The 24145-nt window shown below is 35.5% G+C and overlaps 1 protein-coding gene across 1 annotated transcript; it reads left to right on the top strand.

Moving 5' to 3' along the window:
- The first annotated feature begins 929 nt into the window (after positions 1-929).
- LOC111426268 (MDS1 and EVI1 complex locus protein EVI1-B-like) lies at positions 930-23797 on the top strand. Its single transcript, XM_023060728.2, has 2 exons — positions 930-1361; positions 17370-23797. The coding sequence occupies exon 2, from the start codon at positions 17388-17390 to the stop codon at positions 18834-18836; it is 1449 nt and encodes a 482-aa protein (XP_022916496.1). The 5' UTR covers positions 930-1361; positions 17370-17387; the 3' UTR covers positions 18837-23797.
- The last annotated feature ends 348 nt before the right edge of the window (positions 23798-24145 follow it).

The raw sequence follows: 24145 nt of genomic DNA, 5'->3' as shown, positions 1-24145 counted from the left end.
TGGTCTTGTTAAGTTTGTAGATGTCATGTTTTTGTCATGTTGCTCTAATGTAGGGTTGTACGACGTTGAGCCTTCATCAGGGGTGGATCCCTGGGCTTGGAGTGTCAATCGATGGCTTTCTGCACCATATATCTGGAGTAGCCATTTTGGGAAAAGGCCAGAGTTACAACATCTTCGACATCATCAACACTTTACATTAGGTGATTGGGATGTTCCTGAAGATGTCATTAAGTGCGAAATCGGCGAATAATTAAATTACGTATGTTCATAAAATAATTGAATCGAGTTTTTTTATAATAAGGATGTCGTGGTAGGAAATTTCAAGAAAAAATGTAATCGAAAATAAAAATCCCAATCCATCTCACAATTAGTCATTTATTACAATATTCTAGTTTACTTTTTTTTTAAAGACAACAATGACACATATTGTTACTAAGTATATCAAGGATGTCCTGGTAGAAAATTCCAAGGTGTTAAAATTAAAAAGGATAATTCGTAAATAGTGTTCTGTTTAGAATTCCTTGAAGAAAGAAAAACTGTGTTGGCATCCGCATCTCTACCATCTCACCTTCGCCCGGGAAAAACACAACGTAAAATCAACGTGTTTGTTGTTTCCAATAAGAATATTAAGTAGAGTTATAAAAAAGCGAATCTTTTATTATTTTAACCGGTAGCAAAAAATGTATTAATGGATTCGTGTTCTATTGTGGTTTCGATTGAATACAATTAGTCCTCGCCATCAGCGAGGTAAACTCATTGTAATCGTTTTTATTAAAGTCAATGTTAAATAAAATAAAATCGTTTGGGGATCTTTGAGTTATGAAGAATCACAGAGGGGAACAAGCGGGGGCCGTCAGCTGTGCGCCCTGCGGAGTCCAACCGCTTGTCCATCGAAAAGTCCTGCAGAACCACTTTCGATCTCGCGGTACAGCCTCCGATCTTCCGAGCGAAACTGGAGCATTCTGCCGCGTACCGCGCCTCGGTACGCAGCCTCCGCGCGTACACTCCGCCAGTCTTCGCACGTCCACTGTCCTGCGAGGCCGCAGGATAACGAGGAGGACCACGTGCTTGAATCGCCGGGTTCGTCGTCTCGTTTCACGTTCGTATCACCACCGCGAGAGACTCCCCATTCATCAATTCAATTCTTTCATTGAATCATTAAAACAGTGATCAAACTTTAAAATAAACACATAAACAAAAAAAATTATTAACGAACTTTATTTAATAATTAATTAATAAACCAATTAAAAAATATGGAGTGATGGGGAATTTATAAACTTATTTAGTGCTTTTTTATTTTCTTATTATTACAAGTGATTTTTTTTCATTCTTGGATTAAGAACCAACACGATTATTATAAGGTAAGAATAATTTTCTTTTTTAATTTCGCCTACTGAAGAAAATGATCGACTTCTTTGAATTTATCCCACACAACGTCCACGTAATACAGTTTTAAAGTGCACAAAGAAATTACAATAATTATTATATAGCGGAGAGTCGAAGGTGGGCGAAACGTAGATTTTATTTAAATTCGCTCGTCGTTTACCTTCCTAGTTCACTTTTAATTTCAAAAAATTAAACGTTATTAAAGGAGACGACTTCGATATCTAATTGCGAAATTGTCGTAATAAAACGTTTAATAATAATAAGTTTTTTTTAGCGCCGTTTCCAATTTGACACCTCTTTGCATTTCTTGGTATGTTTAAAATTCTTCCCAAAATGATCAAAATCTTTTTATTATCTTTATTAGATATCCTAAGAATGTTTTTAATCGATTAGTACCATTTTGACATACTCCAATAAGCTTTTTGACACATTTGAAACATTTTCAAAAAAGCTCAAATTCACGTAATTTTATTCTTTTGTTCTTATTAAGTATCTTAGAGATGTTTTTAATCGATTAGTACCATTTTGACTCACATCAACAAGCGTTTTCTCTTTTTTGGTACGTTTGAGACATTTCCAAATCACTTCTTTTATTCTTATTAAGTATCTTAGAGATGTTTTTGAACGATTTTGACCACCTTTTCCCATAATTTAAAATTTTTACATTTTCTGGAAATTTTCTAATAATCTCAAGGTGTTTCTAATTGATTAGATTCATTTCGATTCTCACAAATGATTGGCAGAAACTTAAAAATGAATTTTTTCGTGAAAAAAAAAACTTAGAGGCGTTTCGCTCGAGTTTGGCACGTTCCAATCTGCACGGATGCCCGAAGGTGAAGTAATAGCGGAGTTTCGTGACTGGCGGGGTCAGAGGTCACCACGTGACCCTTCTAATGAGCAGCGGACCACGCAAGATCTGTTTCTGCGCCGCAACACCTCTCGCGGCCCGAGATTGATCGGCGGCTCTTTTGAAACGAATCGGAGAGCAACTCCATTTTGCAGGTCTTGATCTAGATTCACCCAAAAAAAAAAGAAACCGTTTCTTAAATCCGAACCGTTTTCTCGGTCTAAACGGCTCTTTTGTTAAATATAAGCGACAATTTGCATGTCGTTATCGCCGACATGAGAAAACGACTCGTTGCTTAAGTCATGGGAGAATCTCTTGTTGTTTCCGACTTTGTTTCGCCTTTTGTTCTCGCATCTCCCCTGATGATAACACTAAAAACGTCGAAATCGGTGAAAAAAATGGATTTTTGTTGTTGTTTATTGATGATTCATTCTAAAAGCGATCATAAAACTATAACTGTATCTTAATACTTCTGACATTTAACCGGTACCCAACAGTTAACCGTATCCTAATTGGTTGCATCCGGTCGTATTTAAACGCGCCGGTTTAATTGCGTGGCGTCCACGCAGAGAGGTCTTCGAGATCTCACGGCGACGACAACGGCTAGACGACAGGACGTGGAAGAAATCTTCGGTTTTCCTCTTGACACAGATTCAATTTCCGGTACTCTTAATATCCTGCGATTTTCCTCCGCGTAAAGGAATCGGTGTTGTCTTAAACTTCGCATAATTACCTTGGAGACCTTTGGCCGCTTACAAAAACTCCTCAAAGGCGCAAAGAACGGTCCCGGATTGCATAAGACCTCTCCGCGGGCTAATTACCATACGAACAATGAATTGGTTCGGCCTCTCTTCGGGCCGACCGCCTAAACCAAATGTTAATACAAGCGATAGTCCGCTAGATGTCGCATCTGGGAGGACACACCGTATAGATTACATTAACATATAATATGTTATTATTCTATTAACAATAAGTGATTCGGCGCGCGGGCCTACGAGCAACGTTCCCCGTTCCGAAATTGAATATTAATGTACAAATTAACATTGGCGCGTACGTCGTCCCCTTGACAACTCTTCAACTAGAGATGTTATGAACTAGTACTTTTGATATACCATATATCACAAAATGTGAAAATTGACGATTTTTTTAATAAAACCAGCTATAACTGAAGTAGTAAAAGTGATGGAGAAGGGCGTTATGAATAAAAAATATTCCTAATCCTTCTCGAAATCATAATCCATAATTATATCATATTAGTCTATCACCAGTTTCTAGTGATATGGCATAAATCATGAAATGTCAAAATTTGACGATTTTTCTTAATAAAATCAGATATAACGTAGGTACTAAAAGTGATGGAGGAAGGTGTTATGAATAAAAAATGTTTCTAATGCATCACGAAATCATAATCCATACCTATGTCATGTTTGTCTATCACCAGTTTCTAATGATATGGCATAAATCACATAATATCAAAATTTGACGACTTCTCTTAATAGAATGAACCAGAACGTACATAAGTATTAAAAGTGACGGAGAAAGACATTATGAGTAAAAAATGTTCCTAATGCATCGAGAAATCATCATCCATAATTATATCATATTTATCTATCACCAGTTTCTAGTGATGTGGCAAAAATCAAGAAATGTCAAAATGGACGATTTTTCTTAATAAAATCAGCTATAACGTAGGTACTAAAAGTGATGGAGAAAGACGTTGTGAATAAAAAATATATTTAATGCATCAAGAAATCGTAATCCATACTTATATCATATTTGTCTATCACCAGTTTCTAATGATATGGCATAAATCACAAAATATCAAATTTGACGATTTTTCTTAATAAAACCAGCTATAACTTAAGTATTAAATGTGATGGAGAAAGACGTAGTGAATAAAAAGTAGTCCTAATACATCAAGAAATCATAATCCGTAGTTATATCATATTTATCTGTCACTAGTTTCTAGTTATATGGCATAAATCATGAAATGCCGAAATCGGACGATTTTTTTTAATAAAATCAGCAATAATTTATATACTAAAAGTGATGGAGGGAGACGTTATGAATTCAAATATTCCTAATGCATCAAGAAGTCATAATCCATAATTATATCACATTAATGTATCACCAGTTTCTAGTGATGTGGCATAAATCACAAAATGTTAAAATTGGATGATTTTTCTTAACAAAATCGGCTATAACGTAGGTACTAAAAGTGATGGAGAAAGACGTTGTGAATAAAAAATATTCCTAATGAATCAAGAAATCATAATCCATAATTATATCATATTAGTCTATCACCAGTTTCTAGTGATGTGGCATAAATCACGAAATATCAAAATTGGACGATTTTTCTTAAAAAAATCAGCTATAAATTAAGTACTAAAAGTGATGGAGAAAAACGCTATGAATAAAAAATATTCCTAATGCATTAAGAGACCATAATCCATAATTATATCACATTTATCTATCACCAGTTTCTAGTGATGTGGCATAAATCACGAAATGTCACAATTGGACGATTTTTCTTAATAAAATCAACTATAATTTAAGTACTAAAAATGATGGAGAAAAGCGTTCTGAATAAAAAATATTCTTAATGCATCATGAAATCATAATCCATAATTATATCATATTTATCTATCACCAGTTTTTAGTGATGTGGCATGAACCACGAAATGTCAAAATTGGACGACTTTTCTTAATAAAATCAGCTAGAACGTAAGTACTAAAAGTGATTGAGAAAGACGTTGTGAATAAAAAATATTCCTAATGCATCACGAAATCATAATTCATACTTATATCATGTTTGTCTATCACCAGTTTCTAATGATATGGCATAAATCACAAAATATGAAAATTTGACGACTTTTCTTAATAAAATCAGCTATAAATTAAGTACTAAAAGTGATGGAGAAAAACGCTATGAATAAAAAATATTCCTAATGCATTAAGAGACTATAATCCATAATTATATCACATTTATCTATCACCAGTTTCTCTTGATGTGGCATAAATCCTCGAAATGTCAAAATTGGACGATTTTTCTTAATAAAATCAGCTATAACGTAGGTACTAAAAGTGATGGAGAAAGACGTTATAAATAAAAAATATTCCTAATGCATCACGAAATCATAATCCATAGTTATTTCATATTTCTTTATCACCAGTTTCTAGTTATATGGTATAAATCACACTTGTTCCAATGAATCGGTTAGTAGGTACCTAACAACATAATTAAAAAAAAGGTATTCAACATCATTTTAAACCCGAAGAATTGCCATTCGAATTGATAATGAAAAGGATGAAATAAAAAAAAGAAATAGGATGGAATCCCCGTAAATTTTTATTGAGTTAAATAATTCATGCGGTGCAGTATCGGAGCCCTAAACAATACCGTCATTTAGATTTTATAATTTCAACGTTGAAAACGGTGGTGTCTCTTCTTTAGCGAATGTCTCCGCTTTTTTGGAGAGACGCCGTGACTTGAAATGCGAATCGAGCCGAACTCCGAGAAGCGCTTAATTAAAATTCGGGAATTCCGCGTCTAAACGACGTCATTTCTGCGAAACGCCCGCCGGGAATGTCTCGGCAAGAAACGCAAGAAAGAAAGCGACGCTTTAAATCGTCTCGCGTGTCTCTCCCCAACGAAACAAGACGACAACAAGATAACAAGACAACAAGAACTGTTTTCCTCATTTCACCAACTTAGTTTTAAATAAAAAATGAATTCCATCTAATTATTAAATATCACATAACTTGGATGTTATAGCTATAGGGGACCGTGTCCCGTTATTGCGATAACCATCACATTCGACTAAATCATATTGTCGGTCTAAAACTGAATTGTAACCGGTATTTAAATGGTAACTAGTAAAATAGCAGGACTATAAGAGAAGGCCGCTGTGTCGTTGCAAGTGGAGCAAGAAAAAAAGTGAGCAAGCGGGATCGCCGCAAACATCTTCCTGCAGAGGACGAGTTAGTGGCTCGCAGGAGATTTAAATACCGCGCAACGATACCGTTACGGCCGCAATGCAGAACAGGATGCATTAGCACTTTTTGCCCTGCAGCAGGCGGGGCTCGCCGGGATAGCAAAAGGAGAAAAAACCCAACTAGACTTCCTAGTTTCCTGGCGCGGCCACCGCTTCGAACCGCCGGAAGAGGTCGCCGTACGGTCTGACCACGATTAATTAGTGTCCTATCGACTTCACTCGTCCTGTTTTAGTAGTAGGCACTTAACGTTCCGGTGACACTTTTACTAATTACACTTCACTTGGGTGGCACTTCAACTACTACTTTTTCACTATTTTTAACGCCAACTTCGTACACTATTCACAAATTATTACATAAAAATGTAGTTTTAATCTGTTAGCATCATTTTGACATACACCAACAAATTTTTCTATTTTCTGATTTCTTTCAGACACCTTCCTAAAACATCAAAAGACAGTTTTTTCATTCCTTCATCATAGTTAAGTATTCTAGAGATGATTTTAGTTCATTATAACCATTTCGACGCACACCAACAAGCTTTTTCTATATTTTGAAATCTTTGAAATACTTGCAAAAAGATCAAAAATAGTTTTGATAGTTCTTTCGTTATCGTTAAACATTCTAGAGATGTTTTTAATCGATTTTGACACGCACCAAACACTTATTTCTATTTCGAAAATGATCAGAATTAATTTTATGGTTCTTCTTATCATTATCTTATAATTATAATTTTCATCCCTAACATTTCCTCCTATCACTTTTACTTTTTGACTTATGATAAAATGTTTATCAATAAACGTCAAATTAGAGACTTTGGGATTTAATGATTTATAACTTATAACAAACAATAGGAATTAGTTAGAAAAAAATTCTTTATGGATTATGTTTTTATGATCCATTATGAACAATTTTTATTCATATCATTGTCAAATAAAGTTTTTAGTTTTTGATTTACAAATTAGTTTGTTGTCAAACACGTCAAATTTTAAAATGTTGTGCTTTTAAGTTGTCTAAGTTGGTAATAATCACATTTGGGTTAAAACTGTTTTGGTATAACGTTTTATTGGTTCATTGCAAATAATTTTCATCAATAACATTTTCTCCTATCACTTTTAATTTTTGACTTATGATAATATGTTTATCAATAAACGTCAAATTAGAGACTTTGGGATTTAATGATTTATAACAAACAATAGGATTCTTTATGGATTATGTTTTTATGATCCGTTATGAACAATTTTTATTCATATCATTATCAAATAAAGTTTTTAGTTTTTGATTTACAAATTAGTTTGTTGTCAAACACGTCAAATTTTAAAATGTTGTGCTTTTAAGTTTTCTAAGTTGGTAATAATCACATTTGGGTTAAAACTGTTTTGGTATAACGTTTTATTGGTTCATAGCAAATAATTTTCATCAATAACATTTTCTCCTATCACTTTTAATTTTTGACTTATGATAAAATGTTTATCAATAAACGTCAAATTAGAGACTTTGGGATTTAATGATTTATAACAAACAATAGGAATTAGTTAGAACAAAATTCTTTATGGATTACGTTTTTATGATCCATTATGAACAATTTTTATTCATATCATTATCAAATAAAGTTTCTAATTTTTCATTTAAACATTATTTTGTTGTCAAATACGTCAAATGTGAAACTTTTGCGATTTTAATTGTTCTACGTTGGTAATAATCTTTGTTATTATAAGGGTTAAAATAAATTTGAGTAAAAATGTTGAATAATATGATTTTAATGAGAAAGTTTAGTAGATATCCAAACGAGGTTGTTTTTTCTCGTTGAGTGAACAATAAAGGAATAAGAGCGGCCGAGTGGTTCCAGTTGCTCGGATTTTTGCGACTTCCGTTAGAGCCCAGAGGGAAAAGTCGATCACTTTTGATTGAATCGGACGTAATTAAGACTAACGGACATCGTAAAACGCTCCTTCACTTTCTCCCGGTTTTTTGTAAAGACATCCTTCATAAAGAAAGCGTCTCAAAGTCCCCATCACCAAATCAATTGATTTCCACTTAAAAAGAAAGAATCTTTTTCGTTCTTTTTCGAATTGAGTTGAAAATGAGATTATAGGTGCGTAAAGTTGTAAACTAGCTTGATTGGCTTTTAATTGCCCAAGTTGGCACGTCATAAAGCGCCTCTACACCATAAAAGCCGTTATGGCATGGGACGATTCAATCTCGGCTAATTCGATGACGAAATGAAACGTTCGCCCCGTTCGAAAAACACACTCGCGGATTATGCACGTACCGCTAGCAACATGCGACCGTCCTTGGAGTAAATCGCCGCAGGAATGCCATTGAGTGTTGCAGGAACAACGCCCAGTCCCATTGTTGAGGTGAAAACCGAGAGAGGTGAACCTCGAAAAGTCATAGGTTACGCGCTTTTTGAACGGAGAAGAACCATAAGGCGTTCTTTTCGATAAAAGGGGCCACGTGGGATGGGGTCCTACCCAAAAACCCGTACGTGTCATCCCGGAAAACGTATGTAAATCGAAACAAAAACTAACCAGTGACACACGGGCGTAATCTATGCGCGATCCGGACTGATTATGGCATAACTTAACGGCGGATTCCATTACAATTTCAAACGACTCGTCGTAAAGTGTTGTTCGAATAAGGACGGCTAATCGCTTCATAGAATTTCATCTCAAAGCAATCTTATTATTGAACCAATATTAATTTTTTTCTAAATTCGTCGTAATTGATTGTTGGGAACAACATTCCTGGACGTAACTAACAACGACCAAAACCGAAACGAGCTGTTCTGGCTCAGTTTTCTCCGATTAAAGGAGAAGACATTCACCGATGTGTCTCAGGAATCCTGCGACGCGACGCGGATATTTACGCAAATCGGCAGGATGAATTTATGTGGTCCGTGGACCGGTAACAAGCCCAATCGCGGCTGGACAACGTGTGCTATGGCATTTTGTGAAAACGGCATGCATCTGTAGATGGCGATCTACTTTCTTTACGCATCCGATGCCCGTTTCTAACGAAAGAGAAATGACGTCCACGCGACCGGTTCGACGATGCAAAATCTATTTTGATCCAGTTCACTTGCCGCCGCCGAGGAAAACTATCCAATTTATGTCTGTCTCTTTTCGACCCGATCGGCCGGACGGAGAGGCACATCTTAATTGCGCGCGGATGCTGAAAAATGGGAACGTTAAAATTCCGAGTGTGGAGATTGAAATGGAGACGTCTTACGCAGGAGAAACGCGCCATAGGTTTACTTTTTTTTACTCTATCCGACAAGAACGAAAGCTGCGTGCTCGCGTTTATATCGATCGCGATCGATTCCCTCAGGTTAACTTTGCCACACCTAAGACCTCTCTTCCTTGTTGGTTCTTTGAACTCTTTCGCAATAGTTTCAGTATTCAAGGAGTTACTGTATTTTCCTTTTAATATATCGACTTATGACGTATTACGCTTATAAACAATAATTTTTAAACAATTATCTCAGAAAATAATTGATATGTCAAGATGATTTAATAATCATTTTATAGCAAACTTAATCTAGTTTCAATTCTCCAAAAATATTTCCTTCGATTCTATAAATCCTGATGATACGATTTTTTTTTGTTAAACACTGCGGGTATTGAGGTTAAATTGGTAAAAATGAAATTTACAACATCGTATCTCAAGATCGGCTTGAGATATCACCCTGAAATAAGAAGCATTTTAAAGCTTATTTAACTAGTATTTAATGAGATAAGTATCATTTCTTTAATCCTATAAGCTTTGGTGTTCTCTTGATAAAGCATGTGTCCCTCCACATGTCCTTTATGACAAGTTAAGTTGTAAACACTAATTTAAAAACATCATATCTCAATAAATAATTGAGACATCACGATGATTTAATAACCATTTTATAGCAAATTTAATCTAGTTTCAATATCTCAAAAATATTTCCTTCGATTCTATAAATCCCGATGACACGATTTTTTAGCTCAACTCTGCAAGTATTAAGGTTAAGTCGATAAAAATGAAATTTACAACATCGTATCTCAAGAATGGATTGAGATATCACAATGAAATAAGAAGCATTTTAAAGCTTATTTAATTAATATTTAATGAGATAAGTATCATTTCTTTAATCCTATAAATTTTGGAGTTATGATTTTTTTAATACATCTCTCCACATCCTTTATGACAAGTTACATTTATAAACAATCATATCTCAATAAATAATTGAGATATCACGATAATTTAATAACCATTTTATAGCAAATTTAATCTAGTTTCAATATCTCAAAAATATTTCCTTCGATTCTATAAATCCCGATGTTACGATTTTTTACCTCAACTCTGCAAGTATTAAGGTTAAGTCGATAAAAATGAAATTTGCAACATCGTATCTCAAGAACGGATTGAGATATCACAATGAAATAAGAAGCATTTTAAAGCTTATTTAATGAGATAAGTATCATTTCTTTAATCCTATAAATTTTCGAGTTATGATTTTTTTAATACATCTCTCCACATCCTTTATGACAAGTTACATTTATAAACAATCATATCTCAATAAATAATTGAGATATCACGATAATTTAATAACCATTTTATAGCAAATTTAATCTAGTTTCAATATCTCAAAAATATTTCCTTCGATTCTATAAATCCCGATGACACGATTTTTTAGCTCAACTCTGCAAGTATTAAGGTTAAGTCGATAAAAATGAAATTTGTAACATCGTATCTCAAGAACGGATTGAGATATCACCACGAAATAAGAAGCATTTTAAAGGTTATTTCACTAATATTTAATGAGTTAAAACTTTTTTCTTAATTTCTATACATTTCGAGGATACGATGTTTCGCAATAACTTTGTTTTAATAATATGGTAATAAAGGTTATGAGATATCATCAACCCGCGGGTTATTTTCGATTTTTAGCAATAATCGTTTATAATAAAAATGTAAATTAACGACTCTATCAAAGTGTTTATGGTCGAAAATGAGTACCTAGATATGTAAAAAAAAGTTAATGCCACGCCCATACAGTTAGGCGATCTCTAAATATGGTGATGCTGCGAAATAGAACAATGAAATGGAACAGAATAAAACGCAACGAAATAAAATTGAATAGAACAGAGCATTAAGAGTTGATAAAGAGATAAGCAGCATCACGACCACGAGAAGAGAGTCCGCAGCTGTGCGCGCAGCGATTCTCGGTCGGAGTAAAATTTGGAATACCGCAGAAGCCGCGAAGGAGTGCTGCTCCTTTCATGAATGGACGAGAGTTCTTGAGAGATGTGGTCGGCTGAGCGCGAGTTATTTCGATCTTATAGGCGTTCACCGCGCCAAGAGGGACCGTTTCGCTCTTTGCGACTGAGAGAAATTTTAGAGACGACTAAAGGTAAAAAATGACCTTGTTACCGGGCGGTAATCGATCTGGACATGTGCGCGCACGTTGATTAATCATTCTGGTAGTCGAAACCATTAGGAGAGTGTCAAGTTTTCTTACGCTGCTTAACCCACCATTTTTTTTCTATCTTGAAATTTGTAGCTTCTTAGGATTTGATTCAATAAGATGGTTGGGATTGTTAAGATCGAATGGTTTAATCTTGTATAAAAGGAGGAAAGACGTAAGAGAAGGTTCTTCTCTTCGGGTTGTTTTCCAAGCGTTCACTTCCTTCACGTCTTCGGCTCGTGGCACGTACACGACAGGCCGTAACCTGTTAACGTCGACATGTAGTGTAAGTAATAGTTCATTTGTTTTGCTCGGAGTCGTCGGACCGTTATCCGACCGGATCCGGTCGAACCAGCACGAAGAACCGGCAGTCAATCGGAATATCTAAGCCAGAACCCGACACGGTGGTTCTATGACAAATTGAATTAATGGCATCTCCGAAGGAATTTCACACTTTCACGCGTTTTTCTATTGTGCGAGCGACTTCCCGGTCGTATTTCGTGCGGTAGGCAAACTCCTCCCGCGAGGCAAAAAAGACGATCGTCGAAGAGGCATTTTTCTTCCCCCGATTCCGTGGCGTTTGTCAATTTTCGTCTTTAGTGAAAGTTCTCGAGTGACAACTCATGCGTACAGCCCCCTTTTTTATCAAGTCCTTTCGTTCTGCGGTTTTCTCAACTCAGGAAGTTCCGGATTTGCCGCGGCCGGTTGACATTAATCGCGTAGAAATCGCCACAATTACGCAAAGTCTACTATTAATGGTATCCTATTCCGAAAAGAAAAGAAAATCAAATCCTTAAATTAGTGGACTCATCTTGATATCCTTAAAAGGTTCTTAATGCCGTGGATTTCCAAGTTCTTGCGCTGTTTTAGCCCGAAGACGAACGTAGTTATTGGTTCGGATCAAAGCGGGTTTTGTTGTTGGTTTCTGCGGAGTGACTTTCTTTGCCCGCGGCCTCGAAAAATTGAACTGGATCTCGACGATGGGCCTCAAAACTGACCGCGAAGAGTAACAGTGAAATTGATTAATTGGACGAGAAAATCGCGTCGCTTTTCTAATTAAACGAGTCGTATAGGCCTAGAAAACGAGGGTAATATTTCGTTTTTGTCGCTTTCACTGTGTCGTGTTTTAAAATTTTAAAGAAATTTCGTAAATAAAAATTGAACTTTTCACAACAGGTGAGAACTTTGTTCCGGGAGAACAATAACGTCTCATGAATGGCCAAGATATCTCCCATCGTGTCTTCATAACGTCGCCGTTCTGAGGAGATACATCTTCATTACGACGTCTGACGGCAAAACTTAGCAGCTGTCGCATTTGTCGGCTCCTTTTCTTACACAAAGACGATGATAATCGTCTTCGCGCTGTTTTCCCGAGAATATTACCACTTTTACTTCGGTACATGTCCCATAAACCACTTTGCCAATCTTCAAACGAGATCTCAAAAACACGAAATTTTCTTTCTTCTTCCTTCTTTATTCTTTAAGGTTTAAACTTAGGCGTTAGGATTCGATAAGGATCCGTTGTGGGAACAACCCGAGCTCGTACATCAGCAATTAAAGAGCCGGAGACTTTTTTCAACCCGAGCGGCCACTAACAATATCGTAAAGAAGGAGTGATGGCCGCCTCGGAAGCTGCGCTCGAACGATCCTCCGGGTTCGTTACATTTTTCTTCGGGGAAAAACGGCTGATTATGAATCTGGATTGCGTTTCCTCGTTCGATCCGATTTACGACGAGCTCCTTTAAAGGCGGACATGTCAATTAAGTGGCGTTTGTAGTGAATTGCTTCAGCAAAAACTTCTGGGAGACGTCTTGTGGAATGTCGTGATGCGTTCCATAGGAGGAGGAAAATTAATTTTCATGGTACTACTATGAAATTTTTATATTTATTATCCTTCTAAAGACATTTCTTCATAGACTCTCCGATACTTTATTTGTTGTTTCGAAATAAAAACCAATTTAAATAATTGAAATATCAAGACGATTTTATTTAAACATTTTATAGCGAATTTAACGCAGTTTTAACACACCGAAAATATTTTCTTCGTTTCTATATATTCCGATGATACGATTTTTTTTAATTGAATTCTGTGGTTATTGGGGTTAAGTTAATAAAAATGTATTTTACAACGTCGTATCTCAAGAACGAATTGAGATATCGCGATGAAATTAAAACCATTTTAAAGCACGTTTAATTAATATTGAGTGAGATAAAAATCATTTCATTATTCCCATAAAATTTGATGCTACGATTTTTTAAAAACATCTCTTATGATAAGATTATTTTAGTAACGTCAATTTAAAAAAAATCATATCTCAATAAATAATTGAGATATCAAGATGATGTAATAACCGTTTTGTAGCAAATTTAATCTAGTCTCAATACCCCAAAAATATTTCCTTCGTTTCTATAAATTCCGATGATACGATTTTTTTAGCTCAACCCTGCGGATATTGAGGTTGATTTGATAAAAATGAAATTTGCAACATCGTATCTCAAAAACGAATTGAGATATCATCATGTAATAAGAAGCATTTTAAAGCTTATTTAACTAATATTTAATGAGATAAGTATCATTTCTTTAATCCCATAAATTTTGGTGTTATGATTTTTTTTGGTACATCTCTCCAAATCCTTTATGATAAGTTAATTTATAAATACCAATTTAAAAACAATCATATCTCAAAAAATAATTGAGATATCACGATGATTTAATTACCATTTTATAGCAAATTTAATCTAGTCTCAATACCCCAAAAATATTTCCTTCGATTCTATAAATCCCGATGATACGATTTTTTTAGCTCAACTCTGCAGATATTGAGGTTGAGTTGATAAAAATGAAATTTGCATCATCGTATCTCAAGAACGGATCGAGATATCATCATGAAATAAGAAGCATTTTAAAGCTTATTTAACTAATATTTAATTAAAATTAATTCTTTATTCCTATAAACTTTGGTGTTATGATTCTTTTAATACGATCATTTACTCGATATGCAACCGCAATAATTATTTGTAAAACTATTTTAGATCGATTAGATTTTTAATTTTCTACAATTTGATACCAAACACGACATACTTCAGATTCAATGTTATTATTACCTTTTTACGGCATATTTTTATTTATTATTACCGCTATAAATCGATAGGATTTCAAGTTTCCTCTAATTTGTTTCCAAACTCAATGCATTTTTGGTAAAAAATGTAATAATTTTTAAATGAAATTTAATTTTACATTGATAGAAATTAGCTTTATTCTTATTGGGGTTATTATTATTATTACCATTTTGAATCATTTATTATTACCGGAATAAATTGAGAGAATTCATTTAATTTGATTCCGAACTTGATTTTTTAGTAATAAGAAACATAAAAGTTATATCAAAAAAAAAGTAATGGTAATAATCCGCCATGTTTGATAATAATTAGATTAAAAATTGAAATATCTCAATAAATAGGCCGTATAGAAATGTTGAGTTTGGACCCGTTTTAAAGAAAATTCAATTTTACATCGATTTAGATTAATGTTATTCTTACTCGGATTATTATTATTATTATCTTTTTGAAAATCATAATTTATTACTTATTATAGATTTAACTCGAGATAAAATCTCAAATTTGTAATAAAACGAATTTCTATTAAAAAAAACTTATTGTGAAGAAATGATGGTAATAATCCGCCATCTTTGATAATAATTAGATTAAAAAATGAGATATCTCGATAATGAATTGAGACAGATCTATCGAGTTTGTATTCTTTTTAAAGGAAATTTGATGTTGCATCGATTTAGATTAATGTTATTCTTACTCGCATTATTATTATTATTATTATCTTTTTGAAAATCATAATTTATTACTTGTTATTTATTACTTTTGCTACTACTACTACGAATTTCTATTAAAAAAAACTTATTGTGAAGAAATGATGGTAATAATCCCCCATCTTTGATAATAATTAGATTAAAAAATGAGATATCTCGATAATGAAATGAGATAGATCCATCGAGTTTGTACTCTTTTTAAAGGAAATTTAATGTTGCATCGACTAAAAGTATTTAAAGTTTATTATAAGATGTTTGAGATGAATGAATAAATTAAAAAGCGTGACGTAATAAAAAAATTGGTTGTCTTCCGCTTCCATATACAACGCGGAATCCGCGCTGGTATCGGCGTACACATCTGAGTCCTAACGGGTCCACGGATGATTTGTCCATCTGTCGTGGTCACGACCGGACCCCCGCTAGTAGCAACAGCAGCACTCGGGCTTTGCTGGGCGTGGGCCCCACCGGTAGGTCTTTGCGGACACTTCCGCGTGTTACACATCCAGCCATCGGCCGATAGCGAGGCGTAACGGGCCCCGGCCATTTCCCGTTCCAGAGAGGCGAAAAATTCTCTTTCTGCGCGCACGTACCACTAGGGGCAAATTGTGCAGGCGGCGAACCGACACGCTTCCAAATAGTTACGTGTAGCCGCAACCGCCTCGCAATCGCCTCCGATTCAAATGCCACGATGAACCGAAGAAAATATTTGATTTCTTGCGGTTGAATAACATCGAAAAAGAAAGATCAAGTCTAAATTAAATCTTAACGAGATATCGAAACGTGAACGAAGTTACGCCCTCGGCGGCGCGGCGTCATCTCGTCGTAGTTTCAATTAAAATAATGGCGACTTGAAACAATCCAAGCGTCACCGCTTCATTAATCCGCGACGCCGAAGGTAATGATAGAACCGCTTGATATTGAGGCTCATTTAGATAACTTTTTTTTTCTTGTCTTTTTGTTTGTTGTTGCAACTGAGAGACGAATTAATAAATAAACTATTAGGTGTCCGCCGACGACGGTCTATGTAATTCGATGATTTGTCAGACATGATTGATGGTGCGAGGACGGAACGTTCGACCGGGTGTCGAGTGTCTCTCCTTTCTCTCCGGCGCTCCGCTAGTAATGATAGTGATGCTAATAGTAATGATAGGTGTGCTTGTTTCCTAAGCACGTCTGTCCGATTAATTGCTATATCAATCTGTTGATTGGGTAAATGCATTCCTCTATTTAACTAAGTTTTAACTCTTTAGCGTCGATTTTTGATTATTTTTAATTAATTCCATTGAATTGAAGTACTACTATTTTAGAACGTAGTACATTCGCTCTCGATTCCTGGTTGCGATCGATAGCGTACGTCAAGATTAACGGCGACCGCGCCACTGTCGCTCGCAAATCTGGCTAATGGTCAGCAGCATCCGCGTGCCAGGAGAAAGTGCTGTCCGTTTTCAGTCGAACCCGTAACTCAACCCGCCAGATCCAGCAGATCCAGGCCCCTCTAACAATGAGAAAGCCGTGTCCCGACTAAAACGGACTCTTTAATTAAAACCTTCAATTCAATTTTAATAAAACTATGTTAAAACAATCATATCTCAAAAAATAATTCAGATATCAAGATGGTTTAATAACCACTGTATAGCAAATTTAATCTAGTATAAATCCACAAAAAATATTTCATTCGTTTCTATAAATCCCGATGATACGATTTTTTTACCTCAACTCTGCGGGTATTGAGGTTAAATTGATAAAAATGAAATCATATCTCAAGAACGGATTGAGATATGATCATGAAATAAGAAGCATTAAATTGAATCAAAAATTATTTCTTTAATCCTATAAAGTTGGGTGTTACAATTTTTTTTAATAAAACTTTTTTTCTTTTCAGGATTTTTCTTCAATTCTAATGAGCGTAGTCGATTCGGGGCTTCCCTGGCTCCGCTACCTACCACCTCTGCCCTTACTACCTCTAACAATGCGAGAAAAGGATAGTTCTCCAAGAAAAATGCTCGTGGGAGGATCAAGTTCCCCAAAACAAGCCGCCGTTTACCCCTTAGTGGTTCGACCACCAAGCGATGACCTCCCCTTCGATTTATCAAGAAACACCCGATCCCCAGGACCCCACATGTCCCCAGCCGGGCGCCCACCGTGTCCTCAAGACTCATTAGACGACCAACCTTTAGATTTAAGGGTGGACCACAAAAAATCAACGGCGGGGAATTCAAATTCGACGAGGAGGCACCACGTTGAAGATGAAAATAGAAATTTGATTTCGCCAAGTGAGAGTTTCGACGAAGGGGGAGGGAGCGAAATGGAAAAGGAAGTCGAAAGGGAAGAAGAAAGTGCTAGTCCGATTAACAACAATAACAATTCGATCGGGGCGAAATTTAATCAACAGGTTATCTCGGATTATCCCTCGGTGTTGTTCCCCACCCAACCGATTCCCCATTTCGTCTTGGAGGCAATGTACAAAGCTCAAAAAGATAAAATCCCGCGATTACCCTTCCCTTACACTTCGCCGAATTTCCCGCAAAGATACCCCCCGTTTTGGAGTCCTAACCCCCAAGTAACCCCGTTCGAAATCCGCCCAAATCCGACACAACAAACGAAATTTCCCGATTCGGGGGTCGCTGGGGGGAAAATCAAGGATCGGTACGCTTGCAAATTTTGTGGGAAAGTTTTCCCGAGGAGTGCTAATTTAACGCGCCACTTAAGAACGCACACCGGGGAACAACCGTATAAATGTAGATATTGCGAGAGATCTTTTAGCATCTCAAGTAACTTACAAAGACACGTAAGGAACATTCATAACAAAGAAAAACCGTTTAAGTGTCCACTTTGCGAGAGATGTTTCGGGCAACAAACTAATTTAGATCGTCACCTTAAAAAGCACGAAGCGGATGGGCCAACAATCTTAGACGAGCGCACCCTTCAAAGAAGAAACAACAACACCAACAACATCAACAGGAATCTTTCGGAGGAATCTTATTTCGAAGAGATTAGATCGTTTATGGGTAAAGTCACCGATGGGAGACTTTTACAACATTTACAGCCCAACAAAAATTTGGGGTTAAACCAAAGTTTTCAAATCCCGCAGAATTTCCCGCAACTCTACGATAACAAATTACAAAGTCCCGAATCGTCGAAGGAACAATCTAATTTAATAATTAAAAGAGATTCTTCGAACACTTCTTATTATTCGGATAAAGATAATTTTTCGTCGAGCTCATCAACAACGTCGGAAACTTCCACGCCTAAAGACGAAGATATCGATAAAGATGGGAAAGAGGATGATAACGAGGATAAAGAAGATGATAATCCCAATAATAATAATAACAATAATAATAATACATGATTTAATAAGATTTATAATGAAGGAATGAATTAAGAAAAGTAAGGATACTATACTTTTGTGATAAATCGAGTTGTTGGAGAAAACGTGTGGTACAAATCGGATGTAGGCTAAAATTAAGTATACGCTCAATTTTCTTCTCTAACTTAAAAATTACTTAAAAAATTTTTAAAAGGGTGTTTGTTATAAATTAATACGATTTTTTTGGCATAATTGACCGCGTTTTGTTTAATTTTATTGCGTCTGCACGAGGTGGAAAGTGGAGCCGATTAAAAACCGGTATCATCGTCGTCGGTGATGTACTCAACTCGTCCTTTCAAGAGAAAAAAAAACGACCACGCCCTAGTTTCGTACGAAGGAAAGGAAAAACTTTCACTTAATACAAAAATTACCCCGAAAAAATCTCCATAAAAAAATCTTTGTTCTAATTCGCCTTGACTGACTCACTCAGAACTGAGAACTCGCAACAATCAAGGTTGTATCCTTGAGCGGAAGTTGACAAAAAGAGTTAAACTTTTAGATCGGGATGACATTTATGCGTCGCGTAATGATCTAGTTCACCTCATCTAAACGAAACGAAAAGATCTCAAAGGCTGAAGCAAACGCGAATCAATTGGGTCAATATAGTGAAATAAAACGGTTTCTTTTGAATTTTTAATAATCCTTCTCGGCCCAGCCCTAACTCCGATACATCTCGAGAGGACGTTATATCACCTCTCTTCGATACCCGATACCCGATACGATACGATTCTCGAACCACACAAGGTTGCGGCTACACGATATTATTCCAGATGCAAAAGGTGTGGCTCTCTACGTAACAATTTTTTTTTTAACTCGTTGAACATCGCAGATGCGTTCGCGATTGTGTTAGAAAACGAACGAGATCTCGCGGCGTCTCGGACGTTCTCAGAATTCGACTTTCTATATCAATTTTCCGTTATTTCTTCTTCTCCCGACATGTGGAAACGAACTTTTCTTATTGCGGAATGCAAAACAGAGAAAGTCGATTATTTATATGATTCACTTAAAAAATGATAATAACAACAAAGTGATCATACGCAAGAAGTTCTCGTAGACTACCATTTGCGGATTACAGTTAGGTCGTTACGTTGGCGAAGGTGTGGCCCTCGGACGGTCGAAAAACTGCAAACACCTCGGGCTCAGCGGAGAAGAACGGAAATCTCGTGTGCCGAAGGGCACCGAGGCCTTCGGACGCCAGGAAGCTGCGCGTTCGAAATGAACCGGTATCACGTTAGATATATCATTTACGGTATATCGTTTTTGCGTTCTCTCCCAAACTACTCCCTAACCACCGAGTTATACTTCTTCAACCGACTCACTTTTATTTTATTTTTCCCCCGGACGAGATGTTCTAATTAATTCCGAGAGCCGGACTAGTTCTTGCGGTTACACACTAGATCACTTCAAAGACCTGGGAACCACCGGTTGCGAACGTTCACAATGATAATTGACGTCTTCGTCGTCGTCCTCATCATCTCCTTAAGAAGATATAAAACCAATTTGAATCGTAATATCTAATTTATTATTTATTTTGAATATAACCGTTCTACTAATCGTATTAACTCCTAAAAATCATGGTTTAACATGTCGCTAATCAAGCCTTAATTATTCATTACGATTTTAATTTAATTCAATTCAACTCCTTATTCTAATTCAATATGTAAATCGTTATAAAGGTACCTAATCAAAGCTTAATTTAGCCTTAATCAAGCATTTTAAAATTTCGTTCATTTGAACTAAGAAATTAACTAAGTTAATCGAAGCTTAACATGGCGCTAATCAAGCACTTTCTTTAAAGCCCGGTTAATTTAATTGCTTGTTAATATAATGCATTATCACATCAATAAACTAAATTAGACTAAATTAGAAAATATCTAATACGATGCGATTCTTTTCATTAAAGTCACGTTAAACGCTTATAAAACCGAGTTTTATCTTCAGTGTCTGGGGCACTGTACACTATTATATTTAGTATAGATAAGAAATAGCGCGCGAAAGCGCGCAAGAGTATGTATGCACAATGTTAGATGTGCAGTGTTTACCTTGACTTCGATGAACAAATTGCAAGCCAAAGCGTGTCAATGTGCAACATTATATTTGATTTAAAGAACAAGTTGCGTAGATGTATAGATACTGTTAGGAGTCCACTGTTAAGCTTGATTTTGAGTAATAAATTACGTACGAGAACGTTTCAATATACGCCATTACCTTTGATTTTAATAAGAAATGCAGACTGTTGGATGTGCACTTTTTATCGTAGGTATGAATACTAAATTGAGCATGTGAGTGCGTTAACATACACCATTATTTTCAGTAATTATAAATAATTTTGCGCGAACGCGTGCGTATGCACACTACGCTACTACGCAATCCCATATTAAAATCGGAAGTAACAGTGCGCAATGACGAGCTCTCGCACGCAGAGTATTGTCCAACAGCAAGATAAACACTGCAACCTCAACAACATGCATACATAGGCACTCTTACGCGCTTTCGCGCGCAATTCTACATTAAAATCGAAAGTAATAATGCACATGGACGAGCTCTCGTGCGCAATTTGTTGTTCAACAGCAATATAAACACTGCACCCTCAACAATGTGCATACATTAGCGCTCTTGCGTGCTTCCGCGCGCAATTTTATATTAAAATAGAAAGTAATATAGTATAATGACGCGCTCTCACGCGCAATATGTTGTTTAATAACAAGATAATCACTGCAACCTCAATAATGTGCATACATAAGTGCTCTTGCGCGCTTTCGCGCGCAATTCCATGTTAGAATCCAAAGTTATAATGCACAATGAGGCGCAATTTGTTATCCAACAGTAAGATAAGCACTACACTTTCAACAATGTGGACATAAGTGGCAATTCCATTTTAAAACACCATTATATTCAGTAATTATAAAAAATTTGTTCAAAATCGTTGTTAACAAGATTAATCGAGGGTTAACTTGACGTTAATCAAGAACTCTCTTATTTAATTTAAAGTTAATATGACTCTTGATTAAAGTCATGTTAAAATCCGAATTTTAAATTTTATGTTCTAACTCAACATCTAAAACATTTATAAATATTATAAGCTAAGTTAATCGAGGTTTAACACGCCGTTAATCGAGCAGTTTAATTTTTTAATTAGAAATAACAAAAGTAAGTGTATTAAAATGTTTTTTAGTCATCTTCAAGATGAAGAAAATCAAATTTATCTCATAAAGGAAATGTAACAATTTTAGGATGTTATTCTGGTTACGAAATCGGCCCTTAAGCGATAAATTCTTGGCTAAAAAAAATTTTTGTTTCCCACATGTCACGAACTTTCTTTAACTGAAGTTGCGACACAATCCCTTCACTTTCCTCGCGTTCCTCTTTCCCCATTGTCCGAAAAGGAGGGCCGTATTTATTGCGCCCATATACGAGCCGAGATATTTACGATTCAACTTCTTCTTAATATCCTTGTTTATGTCCCAAAAAAAGTAAAAAAAAAAATAACAACTACCGAATTCTTAAATTTTACTTAAATAGTTATTTTTTCCCTTTCACAAGATTTTTTTGGCCTTCATCTATTTCTTCTTGTAACGTTAATTTCTTTTTAAAACTAAATAAAGTGAACAATTCGAAAAGGTGTGAACCCCTATCCGTCGAAGAAGGTGTTGTAATGGTGTGTCGTGTTGATTTTTAACATAGATAATGGGCAAAGCTCCGCTTTTCGTGTCTCCGCAGGTCTAGATGCAAATTCTTCGAGGTAAAAGTGGTCGCCATTCCGGCCCACGATTCTCCTCCATATACATTACTACGGAGAGCATGTGTCCTGTTGTATCTTTATGGCTACTACACGTCGTCGGCGCGAGAAATCCAAGCAAGATTTTATTCGCGTCACCGGAGATGTAAATAAATTAATTTTGAAATCTCAATTTAATAACGTGGAAGTGAGCAGGCGCGTCGTAATTAAACCGAATTAACCTACATTTTAGGTTGCGATGTCAGGTTTTGATGTGCCTCAGTTATTTTCGTGTCTCTCTCTTTTTTGCCTTATTAACCCGACGAACTTTTTACCGCCCGCTTTCACTTCGAATTAAGCGAAATTAAATTGTATATAAAAATTAAATTTACAAATTAAAATTAACGATAGTAACAAACACTCTTTGAATTACTTTTTTTCTTCTTACTCTTGATTCTTTTTTAATATTTAAACGATAAATCTGTTCCTCAACGAAGTAATAAAATTAGATGATTCTTCCTTTTAAAAAGTATTGTTCTAGCAAATTTGCTAAAACAAACCTAAACCTTAATAAACGATCGTAACTAAATAAAATATCCTATTAGTTTTTCTTACGTTTATCGTTATTATCGTTTAAGAAGCACCTGCCAACGAATTTTAGTTGCACCGTAAATATAATTTTTTTGAAAAGGCGACACCGAGAACTAACATTGTTTTTTTTTTGTTCGTTTAAGTAAACTTTAAGTCTAAGCCACAATTTTTTTTACTGTCGTAGTTTATTTTATCGCTTCTTAAAAAAAAAGATGCGTTTCCGGTCCGTTTCTATTCTAATGTGTTCCTATTGTAGACCCGTTTAATCGTAAGTGCAATTTTCCTTATTTTTGTAGTTACCTACTACCTTTTTTTTAATTTTTGTTTTCCTTGAGAAAAAAAATTTTCGTTAATCTTTTAATTATTTTTTTTTTGAATAGTCAAACGATAGTTACCAATTGATGAAAAAATAATTTAGCGGAAGTCAACGGCTTCGTTAAAATTTTTTTGTGTGTGTAAATACGCCATCGTTATTGTAAAAAATTCAATTAATGTATAAAACTGTACAAGATCACCTTAAAAACTTTGTGTTTTTTTTGTATAATTATGTAATTTGTATATTTTTCATTAAGACTACATGTATATTTGTCTCCGTCGTGTTTTAAATAAATAATAAATTGATTATTTTCACGAATTTTGTACTTTGAAAACCTTTTCTTTTTACAACATACAGGCTGGCATACAATGTGCTCAACAATGTGCATACATAAGCGCTCTTGCGCTCTATTCCATCTTAAGATCCTAAGTAATAGTCCATAATTACGAACTCTTAAGCGCAATTTCATGTCCAGCAGCAAGATAAACACTAAAACCTCAATAATGTGCATACATAAGCGCTCTTGCGCGCTATTCCATGTTAAGATCCTAAGTAATAGTCCACAATTACGTGCTCTCGAGCGCAATTTCTTGTCCAACAGCAAGATAAACACTAAAATCTCAAGAATGTGCATACATAACCGCTCTTGCACGCACTTCCATATTA

This window comes from Onthophagus taurus, chromosome 5 (genome assembly GCF_036711975.1).
Source record: "Onthophagus taurus isolate NC chromosome 5, IU_Otau_3.0, whole genome shotgun sequence".
Lineage (NCBI taxonomy): Eukaryota > Metazoa > Arthropoda > Insecta > Coleoptera > Scarabaeidae > Onthophagus > Onthophagus taurus.
This window is presented reverse-complemented; position numbering and strand designations above follow the sequence as displayed.